The sequence below is a fragment of the Molothrus ater genome, chromosome 1 (assembly GCF_012460135.2).
Source record: "Molothrus ater isolate BHLD 08-10-18 breed brown headed cowbird chromosome 1, BPBGC_Mater_1.1, whole genome shotgun sequence".
NCBI lineage: Eukaryota > Metazoa > Chordata > Aves > Passeriformes > Icteridae > Molothrus > Molothrus ater.
This window is the reverse complement of record NC_050478.2, coordinates 29,837,076-29,849,364: the sequence shown is the minus strand read 5'-3', so window position 1 is coordinate 29,849,364 and position 12,289 is coordinate 29,837,076. Positions and strand designations below refer to the sequence as shown.

Here is a 12,289-nt window from a genome sequence, read left to right as displayed (position 1 = left end):
TAGCTGTAAGCTGGATAATTTGTTGCTTGTGATTAAAGCTTCATCTCACTCCCTAATCCTTATGAAAATTTTAACGGGTTCTGTTTGGATTTTACTACCTAATATAACCTTATTATAAATAAAATGAAGATTTTAATTATTTATGAATTTTCAGTCAAAGTAAGCTGTACTGTATTATGTTAGCCAAATTGTTATGTTGTGTGTCAGCTTCTGTGATCTAAAAATTCATATTTAATTTTGTGATAAAGGATGTCATTAATACTTTTTGGATTCAGCAGTCCTTGAACTGATTTTGCTGTCTGATCTTAAAGCTCACCCTGGTTATGGATTCACTGAATACACACTTCTAAACAACATCTTGTTAGAGTGGAAGTATGATAAACTGAGAACAATATGTTACTGTTTAGTGAAAAGGTGGGTTAGTACACCTTGGATCCACTGGAAACACTTGTGATGCCATGTTATACTGACCTTCCTCATACACTTCATTCTCTACCTTTTTCTCAGTCACCATCAAATCTTTAATTCTTGAATGCATGTTGTGGTCTAGGCAATTATGCAAAAAAAATGAACACAAGACTGAGAACCTTTTTGTAAATGTTTTTTATTTGTGCAGTTTAAAATGGGTCATAAAAGACACCTGTTGTTTCTAAAAGCATCTGGAAGTGGGTTCAGTTTCACCAGATCAATGGATGAGCTTGCCTCTGAGGGACAGGAGTCTGTCCCTTCCCCTGAAGTTGATAGAATTCTGCATTCTTAGGACATTTTAGCATTGCTTTAAGGAAGTTATAGATTAGAAGGTTGTTTTTTATTCCAATATTTTATTTGCAAAAGAAAAATAACCAGTTAGTGGTATTTGTTTCAATGTCTGTTATGCTATGAAACAGTATTTTCAGAGCTTGGTCACTCATATTTGGATACTTTAACTGATTTATTTAATGAAATGTGCAAAAACAAGGAAAAGAAATGCATTTCCTGGACATGCCAAGGTTAGTGCTTGAATATGTTTGAAGTAGGGCGGCTTGAAGGCTGTAAAGTGGACATTTAAAGAAATTCACTTTAACTTTCTGTTGAGTATCCACTTCACATTCAGGATGGGTGTGTGATGCATTTTCTGTATGATTTTGAAAGCAAACCTACTTGAGGTCTGGCTTAAAATTATTAGAAATTGGAAGACAAGTACTCTTGAGTAGGGAAATGTCAGTATAAGACCCAGGCACTTGCTTTAGACTCACAGGATTTGTGTTTTGTGCTATGGTAATTCAAAGTGCAAAAAATATTTTTAGAACTACAGTGACATTAGCAAGTACTTATAATTTTAAATGAGGATAGGTTTTCTTTGTTTTCTTAATTTTTAAGTTCATGTCTGAACTCAAATCCTTGCCTGAAAGCAGGCCAAATACTTGTGCATTCCTGACATAAAGAACAAGTAAATTCTTCTCAAATTAGAACAAATAAAATTAAAATACCCAAAACTCAGTATATACTCTCTTTTACTAATATGGAAATAATTTTTTCTGATTGATTTATAACTGCAAAAACCAACATGGCAATCCTCTGGAAAGATTAAAATGCTTACTGTTGTAACTGAATAGATGTGGACTAGCTGAATGATTGTGTTCTTCACTTACACCCCACAATTGTCAGGGACAAAAGTCCCTTTAGCTACAATACTGCCTCATTGTAATATTGTCCCTACTGTGCCCTAATATTTAAGTTTCTGAATGAAAACTTAAAACACACATCTTAGCAAGTGTGCTCAAGCTCAGCTTTTGGGGTTTTGGACTGCAGCTCTTTATCATATGAAGGTTTTCTGAGCAGTTGAAACTTCTTGGCTTTACTAGATACCAGAGCTCTCCTTTCTGCTTTCAGTCATGGACAGAGTTGTCCTTTTCTGGAGTAAAAGCTGAGGCTTTCTTTTAAATCAAATGACTGCTTATTATCCTGTTTTTGCATACACAATTTCTCTCCTTTGTGTGATCAGAAGTCAGCCATGAATCTTATTCTTTGTATTAAATTTCATGTTTTCAATCAGTGTCAGGTACAGTTTGAGGGGACCTGCTGCAGAAAAAAAATCTTATTGTGCCCAACTTGTGATTCCCTATTGAAGTGGCAGGAAGAGAGGGGGAAAAACTCACCCTGCCACACTGGACTCAGTTATGGGGTATTGTAAAATAAAACTCTAGTTGTTTAAAAATGCACTTGCTAAATGTTAAGTGCCATGAAGCTTTCAATTACTTGAGAAGTTAATTGCAGAGTTTAAAAAAAATATTGCATTTGGATTTAGTCGAAATCAGGTCATTCTGAATTGTTTGGAAGAGCTAGGCCTCAGCAGAGCAGGAGTTGTGGTTCAGTATTGTCACAAAGATACCAATACAGATATTCATAATTTTTTATTGTGCAATAAACCAGATGGCAAGAAAACAATGTGTTTCAGAGTTCTTTTAAGAACATAATTCTGAGTATTCAATTTTATTTAGAATTGCAGTTTGGTTTTTTGTTCCTCAGAGTGCATGTTTCACTTGTGAGATTTGGTTACGCAAGTCACATTGTATTCTTCCATCCTGTTTTATGCTGAAAATGTAACATGACAAGATTGTTAAAAACTGTAATAAAATATTGGATCAGCCTAAGGAACCCTCTTTTGCTAAATGGCTTTCTGGAATGGTAACTGTTCCAGAAAAAAAAATTTCAAATATATAGCTAATTACAGAAAAACTGTGGGTAGCATGCTGCTCTCTCTCTTTTCCCATGACCTTGTAATTTTATAATTTTATGTGTATGTGTGTGTGACCAATTAAAATATGATGGCAGAGCAAAATAACATAGTCCAAATGCCCAGCAGCTGAGATATAGATGTAATAATCCATGTCCTTGAATCATAGGAAATAGAGAGGGGACAAGTTGCAGATAATTTAGTCTCTACTTCTGCTATGCACAGCTTTTGCTCTAAGTACATCTGTTAAATTTACACCTCATTTAATACACTGACATATTACTAAAATTATAGTGGTGTTTAGTTTTCTCAGTTTGTCTTTTCTATTACAGAAATAAAATTCATCCTGGCTAGGACAGAAAGGTGGCCTAGATGACTTCTTGAGATTCTTTACAGACAGTTCTAATGTGATTGCCTGCCTTTTACTGACCTTTCTGTACCACATTATGTCTTTGGATGATAGTGTTTTGCTCCATGTAGCTTTTGTATTGGTATCTCTTTCCATGTATTGGAAAGGAAAAGTGCTTTTCAGATTTTGAGAAAGTAGTTCAGATATTTCTCTTCTCACATGTATCTTTTGAATCTTGACTCTTCCTTTGCCCTGCCCTGGTTGGTTATGCATATCAGAACTCTTTGGGCATGAGAAATTGGTTCACATCTCTGTATTCATTCTGTAAAAAAATGAACTGAGAAACTGTAGTTTGGAGCTCATAAAGTGCTCTACATGCTAACTGCATTTGCCTTTGTTTTATTGTTTAGTAGTGTAAAAGGGGGAGGGAAGAGAACTTGTTCTTTCTCTTCTGAGGTTGCAAAAACTTTTATTTCTTTTTCTGCCATTTTATGGCATTTTATGATTATCTGAGGTCAGAAATCTTCTAAGAATGGACAGGACTTGTATTAGGGCAGGATTTGCCAACAGTGATAAGTAACATTGCTCATTTGTAGTAAGGGACCTATTTTTTTTCTGTGTCAAAATTCACTAAACCTCAGAAAATATGTGTCTGCAGTAAAGAGTGTCAGAATTCACCACTGGGAATGATTCTCTAGGCATACTCTTAAGATGTTGGATATATCCACATATCTTGAAACAGCATCAATTATTCTTTTTTTTTATTAATCTTAAAAATTCATAATTAGCAGTATAGTGTGAAGATGCTGTTCTCAGTGTTTAGCATTGATGGAGAGCATCATGGAGTAGTGGTTAGCATTGATGGAGAGCATGCTTTTTTGCCCTCTGACTTGGTAAGCAGTGTTCTGCCGTTGCATTCTTTTCTTCATTATTGTATGGACCACTCTTGTCCCAAGTGTCTTAAGCTACATCCAAAGCAGGTGAGCATTTGATAAGTCACTGATGAAGTGTGGGTAACTTTCTGCTATCAGAATGCCTAAAGCCATGTAGGAGAGTTCTGTTTCAGAGATGCCACAGATCTTTAATCCTATACATTGATGAAAAAATCAAAGGTATATGTTCAACTGGTTTCAAACCTAAGCAAACTAAAACTGAAATATAAGCATTTAAATATATGTTCTGCAGCACTGTGCTGCTGGATATTGAGTACTTTCAGATATATCTGCTTTGTTCCCTCTGATTTCACTGGGAAGTGGGGTTATCAGTATTTCACAGGGTGGATTCAGCACAGAGGAACAAGCTCAATTTTCTGAAACTTTTCTTGCAGCTTAGTTCTGATCAATTCAGATCTGTTTAGATCAAGTTGAGATCTGTGAAAGCAATAGGTGTTGTGGATTGTCAAGACTTCTCAGCTGTGTCTGCTGCTGTTTGCTCTCTGAATAGGCCTAGACCTGCCCTCACGGAAACTGCCTACAGTGTATAGAGAAGAAAGTCTGAAAAATGAACATCTTAGATCTGTACTGTATTTGCAGTAGATGTTTATGAAGGGCTTATGATTTCTTTCTTTTTTTGGTAAATTGTCCCTTGAAGTGTTCTTATACAGTCTTCCATTGCTACATTAATCTTGAAAGTCTCATACAGAGTAAGTAGTATGACTTACAGATTATGAGAAATAGAAAAGACAAAGAAGGGAAAAAAATAGTTTTCAAGCTTTTTTTTGACAAAAGCTTTGTGATATAAATTAATATTGAAAACATTTAGGTCTCTCATTGTGTTTTGTTCCACAGGCAGCCGGAGCAATTCGTCCTTTAGTTTCTACTGTTATTGCCTCTGCTGCTGATGGCTGCTTGGACCACTCACTGGAGCGTGCCAGGTACAGAGCAAGTGAGATGCCTCAGGCTTTCTTGTTTGATATAATCTATGAAGCATACCAACAGGTAAGATATTAAGGCTTTCTAAGACCTTTTCTCCATTTACTTCAGTTAAAAAAAGAAAAAGGTAACTTTATTTCTCTTCTTTCAAGAATAGAGCTTCAGAACCTATTTCAGATTACATCAAACTGTATGCTTATTACTTCTGAGTCTTTTAAAAAAGGCTTATCATGCTAATTTATTCAAAATTTTGATTAGTTAACTTTTAAATACAAGAGGGAGTGATAGGTCTAAATGGCTGGAAAGACATAATTGTGCATTAAATACTTAAATGAGTGGGTTTATATGTTTCAAGTTAGGTGTCTGTATAAAGTATTGTTGACTGAGAGTATCAAAGGGTTTTGGATGCACAGTGTAATAATGACATTTTATAGTAATTTAGTGGGATACAGGCTGTTCTAAAATACTGAGATAATATAGCTCGCTACATCTAGATAAATGTTCATTCTGTTTCTTGTTGCATGTGTATTATACATACTTTGATTAGTGGCTGAAAGTAATGTTTACTTGTCTCTGTTGTAATTTTTCATTTTTTCCTAATATATTGCTTTGAAATTAACTTTATTCAGGAAAATTAAAGTTGTGGGTAATGTATTAAACTCTGACTCTTTTGCCTTAATTTGCCCTGAAGACTGCTTTCATTTGCCCCACCCTGCATTCACAGTTTACTGGAAACATTCCAGCCTTTCGTCTCAGTACTGCTTCCTTTTCATTCATCACCTTGTGGAAATTGCCTGTCCAGGTATCTTCCAGACTGACTGGAAGCAGAGCATTTCTTCATTTGTCACTTGGAAGCAATTATTTTTCATGTTCATGCTGACAGTCATGCTTCCCATCAGTCTTTCAATTCTAAACAAGCCCAAGTTTCTGATACTCACTTTCAGAGAGTACAAAGCTTAGAAGTCACTAACAACAGAAAAATGTGAGGACAGGCAATGAAGAAGCTGTTACTTAATTGTTTAGTAATTGTTTTCCTTAGAAATGTTGGCACAAATTCTATGTCATACCCTTTATGCTTGATACTTGAAGATATTAAATGCTGAAGATGAAGGACTATCCAAAATGAAGAGCTACTCAAGTGATTGGACTGGCTTCAACCTTTTGCTTCTGACAGAAGGCAGTGGGCTGTTCTTATTATATGACACACAGCTGATACTTCTGAGATTCTACTTTGAATGTAGTGGGTATACTCATAAGAAATGTATCCTCTATGTGCATAAGAACACATCTCAAGAGACAACTGCTTCTGTTGGTTATACAACCCTTTTTGATGTGTGTATCTTTTTGCAAATTTCATGTTTATGTGCTGTTTCTTGCAACCACCTTCCCCCCCACCCCCAAACAACCCAGTGCTTTTTCTACCATGTTTGTTTATAATTTGCAAATACGGTAGAGCTGGCAAATACATAAAAACCTCTTGTCCTAAATGGCTCACTCAAAAGACAACTATATTTGCAGTTCCTATGCTCCTCTGAACAGAGCTTTTTTCTCACATATGCATTCCATCAGTCTTCTTTTTTGTATCCCTGCTCTTTCAAGAACAAGCCACCAAAGCTGTTAGAAGCAACCAAGGCTATGGTTTCTTGTCCCCAGTTTCCTTTGCTTTGGCTAAATTCTGGTCATTTTAATGCTCTGTGCCTGGACCCTTGGGAAGTATAACACTTTGCTAAAATCTCTCAACTCATATTGTTTCCTAATAATTTATGTTTCAATGGTGTCTAGCTCTCCAAGTCAAGGATTAAGACCCTATTGTTCTGGGAACTGTACAAACAAATAAAAAAAGACAGATAATCGTTGTCCTGAAAAACCTAGTCAAGCTACTGTAGGACAGATTTTGGTAGGAATGGATGCAGTTTATGATGCTTTCTAAATATTAAGGTATCCATAATCAATCCCCATAGCCTGGTGAAGGTAAGTACCATTGTACAGATGAACAAAGAAGAGAAACTAATTTTGTTACTCATGTTGCAAGTCATTCACAAAGCTGGGAATGGAATTCGATTTGGCTGACTCTGCCTGGGATCATAATCCCATGCCTGTGTATTTTATACAGTTGTGACCTTTATGCAACAACAGTGTGGGGAAAAACAACAGTCAAACATGCATTCCTTGGAAAGAAACTGTCCATTTGAATTAGTGCTTTGAGTACCACAGGCTTTGCAGTTACACGGTAGGTAATGTGGAATACTGCTTTCAAACTCCATCTCTATTTAAGTGCACTGTCAGATGTGAGTAGGTAGGTTCAGGGTGTTGACTTCCAGATGTGTTTGTGAATGTAAGATCTCTAAATATATTTACCACAAGTTGCAAAATTTAGTTAAAGGTCAGTTACCTGACCCTTACAGGTTTGCTATCTGCAGTTTTTTGGCTCTTCTTCTCTGATAGCAATCTGGGAAGAGCAGTCTAGTGGTGCTTCTCCATTTATACCTGTTTTAAATTTATCTAGAACTAGAATGGAGTAAGGTATTAACACTATTAATATATGGAAAAATATATTTGTAAGATCTTTACCAAATTAAGTAATTTCCTTAGAAAACATTTTCCATTTCTTGCTCAAATAAAAAAAAGGATAGTAATGATTTGGAGAAAAATACATGCCCTGTTGAATCTCCTCTAATTAGTTTTATGTACAAATATCAAAAGATTGATTTACACTAGTATCTTAAAATATATGTGTACTACAGGGAATCCCCTTCACGTTTGGCACCAAAAATCCAGGACAGATTTTGAGGAATTCAGTCAGGTTGTTCACCTGCATTTCATTGTGATGCTTTTAATTTAGTTTTCAGTCTTATATCTTCCCTGTTGCCTAAAACAAGTATTCCAAACAGATCTTTGTTCAGATATATATTACTTTCTGATTTAATTGTTATGATGTCGACTTCTGACTTCAAAACTATTAACTTTCAAATTTATACAACTTATTAGCTTTATAAAATTTATAAAAGTTACAAATTTTATTTGTACAACGTGTATCTGGCTCAGGGTGGACAAGTGACCAATGCAAACAACTGCAAGGGGAGAAAAAACTGTATTATATTGTGTGTGGGTCTTGCAGGTGGGAGGCTTTATGTTAGCCAGGGATTTTGCTTTAGGTAAAAGGATGTATTAATTTGTTAAGGGAATAAATGTGGTCTTGCATCACTACTCTTAGTTCTGCTATGTCCTAATTTGTGAGCTCTCTTTTCCTGCACAATGTAATGAACCACAGTAAATGGACAAATTAAAAAATTTAAAACCAAAAATGCAAATCTCTAATAACTAGTAAAACCTCTGGAAAAGTTGTAAAAAATGGCAGAATCTATGATTTACTTCAATTCTGAACTATCTGGGGCAAAATCAGCCAATTGAACTCTTTAAAATTTTTTTTATTTTATTACGTTAATAACAAATTCCTAATCTTTAAAAATATCAGTTTCTTTTCTATTTTTATCAATCCCAGGGAAAATCAGGAAAGTTTAAGTGTTAATTGAAAATCCATCCTTTCCAAAGATAGCAAATAAGGGATAGATTCCTTAGATCAGACTTGTTCATTTTTGCTTAAGGTAGTTTCATGTTTCTGTTCCACTTCTTAATTTAAGTTGGAACAAATGTGGAGTATGATCCTGCAAGCCTGGGAGGAGGTGGGTGGGGCAAAGACTTCACTTACCAGAAGTCAAGTGTTCCCTGGAGCAGTACCTTTTCAAAGAATTAGAGTATCAGGAAGTCAGGTAGACTGCCATTTTCCTTTAATCAGAGTAGGCTGAGACTGATTTTTGTAATACTTGTTTTTGACATATTGTGAAGTGCACAAAGATCTCAAAGTTTTTTTTGGTCTTTTACACAAAGCATCTTGTTGTGTCATGTCATGTGTTCTGTACAAAGTAATGCACCCACAGTACAAAAAGGCTGAAATACTCAAAGCATTGAACACTTGAAATATATCTGCTAAAGCAAGAAAGGTAACAGGAACATTTAAAAACATTTACCCTTTCATGATCTGGAAGAGAAATAACCAAAAATGGAAGCAGAAGAGGAGTGGGCTAGGTGGGAGATTCTGACCAGCTTCTAGGTCAGATATGCAAACAAACAGCCCTGGTAAGATGATACAATGGTTAAGGAGTTGTCAGCATGAATGTGGGGAATACCAGAGTTGCTCACCAATGCCACCAGTCCAGGGAAGCCAAGAACCTTGTGAAAGGGAATAGCTACCAACAGCTGAAAAAAGAGCAGGATATGTTAGAATGCTATTCTGCAGGAATCCTTGATATGTGAGTGGTATGGCAAAGTCTGATCACTAATTCAAAATTAAGGGTTGGCTTTTTAAGAATCTTATAAAAAAATACACATTTTTGTTCTGCTGATCATTTATACATTATCTTACAATTTTCCTCAAGATCTGCTATACCTGTGGAAATTTATTGCAAGAATTACAGACTTTCTGAGGAGGGTGGGGTGTTTGTATTACATATATAGTTAGTTTAATCATCTGTTGATAGTAGACCTTTTGCAGAGTGTGGACGTTTATATTTCGCTAATCAGAACAATGAAGCTGAAGTGAAAAAAAGAAATAGGAACAGGAAGCAGGAATACTCGTTGAAGGAGAATGAGCTTCAACATGTTTAAAGACATTTCTCTGATTCATGTCTGTAACCTCCTTACAGATATCCACACAGATCAGTGTGATCTTAGGCATTCTATCTAATCTGTGTAGAAAATATGTAGAGATTAGTACTTTTTGGGATACACTGAATTAGTGTATCTGTTCATAGCCAACATTAACCACTCTTTGAATATCAAGGGATTGCATTTACTTACGGGCCATTACAATATCTGCCTGCATAGGAGAGAACAGCTATATATAAACATAGTAATGACAAGATACAAAACAATAGTGTGTCAGAGAGAATTGTTCACATACTTTGATGCTGAATTCTGGGAGGCAGATGTTCTTCCACTCCCCAAAAAAATCATTGCAAGATGTCCATGGATCGGGTGGAGATGGGGATAAGAGATAGTCTGCAAACTGTCCAACCTGGTCATTAGTGGAAGAAAAGGAAATCCTTAAATGGTTCTCCTCTAACAAGCCCCTAGATATGTTCAGGGAAGAACAGTCTTGCCAGACTAAGAAAGGAAGTTGGCTATTGTTGGGGCCATTGTAAAAGTATTTGCTCAAAGTATTGTCTTTTCTGTATGTAAATAATAGGGAGTGTATTCCATGTGGATTTTGTAAACTTCTAAAGTACTTTTTGAAAGGGCACAACATTGCTGGCATTCTTTTTCAAACATGTGTGAAGCATTTTAGTATTCTCTGTAGCAGGGAAGTGGAGTCAGCTGTAGCAGTTTAGCAATATTTTGGCATAGGTCAGGCAAAGTCCTTCGAGGCAAAATGTCTAGACTGATTTGGGGATTTTCCTGTGGCTTATTCTTTGTTAAAAACATCAATGTCTGTCAAATTATTATTGCTAGGAGCAAGAAGCGATTAGATGAACGGTAGTAGACAAATTGTTGACTAAAACCTTGGCAACTTTGGGAGAAAGGGTCAGATTCAGAAAAAGGACTGAAGGATAAAGATATAAGTGAGACAAAATTTGGGCATTTTATTCTAGTGCTGGAATCCTGAAAAAACCACTGCTCATCTACTTGCCAAGACTAAAGATATCTGAATCTTCAAGGCACCTCAACCTTTATTTTTAACATTCACCAAACACGAAACTTTGTGTATATCAAGGCATGTAAGTTGTCACCAAAGTTTACCAACTTAATATTTTATCTCCTGTAAGCATTCAGTTGGGGATCATTTTTCTCTCTGATTCTCTTCTGTCCTGAGTTAGTGATATGGGTCAGAGCTGTTCATTTTTGTAGTGTAAAAGTCTGAAAAAGAGATCACCATTGTTTGAAACGTATGACAAATAGTGCATAGAATATGTATGTTTTATCGTAAGTTGTACTGGGTTGTTTCTTGGCCTTTGTCTTTTTAAAAAAAGCATCAGGAATCTTTTATTAAGTGTATTGTGTTGTAAGGATGGTAATTTATATTCAAAATTCATTCTTATTCAAATGGATTTTGCAGTTTCTGTATGCTCTGTGTGTGTGTGTGTAGGTCCACTTCCTTTTCCACATCCCCAGGCTCTGGTCACCCACTTTACTTTTGTACTTTATGTTTATGTGTTCAGGTCTTATAAATATACGCTATGTAATCATTATGGTATTTGTCCTAATTCTGCATTCTAGTTTGTGTCTATAGGTATTCTTCCTTTTCATTAAAGTTATTCTGAAGTACTGAATCAAGAAGTGATTTGTGAATTAGGCAAGAGCTGGCTAAACTAGGAGTAACCTTGCAGTATGATTTGTATGAAGACAGTACTACAAACCAATGTTCTTTGTATGGAGTCTTAAAGGCAGCATTCTTCCATCTACCTATATAACAGGTAATTACAGTTTTAGTGTAACTGCCTACTTGGTTGGTCCAAGTAAGCTAGATACTCAGCTGAATAGTTTTTTGAAATTCCTAGTCCTGGTATTAATTATTGGTGTACTACTTGTATGAAGATGGCAAATATCTGTGACTTTTCCAATATACAATCCAAACATATGAAATAATCTAACAAAAGGAAGCCTTTCTGATTTTTCATAGGTCATTAGGATTTTAGATATAATGGTTTGACAAGGAAATCTGTGTACTACTAAATGTTGGAAGGTAATCTATTTCTTCTTACATGAGAAATTTCACTTTATCAACAGCACCCTTTCATTGTTGCAGTCCATTTCAGCTTTGATTTTATGACTTGTTTTAGTCACATTTAAAAATAATCATTTATTTGGAACTTTAATAGAACCTGAGTTCTGTTCCATTTAATGCACACTGAAAGCTGGTAATTTTTTTCTTGTTTTGATACAAAATTGCTATGGCGCTAATTTTTTAATAAGGCAGTTTTGCAGAGGTTCTGCCTTTCTCTGTTCATTGTCAGGCTGATGCATGCAGACTTTAACTACAGTGCTGTCAACCTCACCTAAATGAATATCCTAATTTTTATATTCTGCAGGATGTAACTCTGAGATATTTTCCAAAGATATATGCTATTCCATCTAGCATCTTTTTAACCTGACAACTTTATCTTGAGGAGCAGGGAGGAAGAAATATTTTTTCTTATCCTTAAAGCCTACCCAATTCTAAAGAATACTTTTTAGGGTAAATATGCTAAAAGAAATTTTGTTAGTAATGCTTTCTTTTATTCAAAAAGTGAAGCTAGATTGGTGGTCTGGAGAAAACTATGCTAGTTTAGATAGCTCTGTACTTGATTAGTTCTTTGG

The 12,289-nt window shown here is 35.4% G+C and overlaps 1 protein-coding gene across 1 annotated transcript in view; it reads left to right on the top strand.

Moving 5' to 3' along the window:
• The window catches only part of CRPPA (CDP-L-ribitol pyrophosphorylase A), a 104,538-nt gene that overhangs the window by 19,336 nt on the left and 72,913 nt on the right, over positions 1 to 12,289 (top strand). Inside the window, exon 3 of the mRNA XM_036378795.2 lies at positions 4,853 to 5,002. Within this exon, the coding sequence (XP_036234688.1) occupies positions 4,853 to 5,002 (150 nt within the window). The remainder of the gene's footprint in view (positions 1 to 4,852; positions 5,003 to 12,289) is intronic.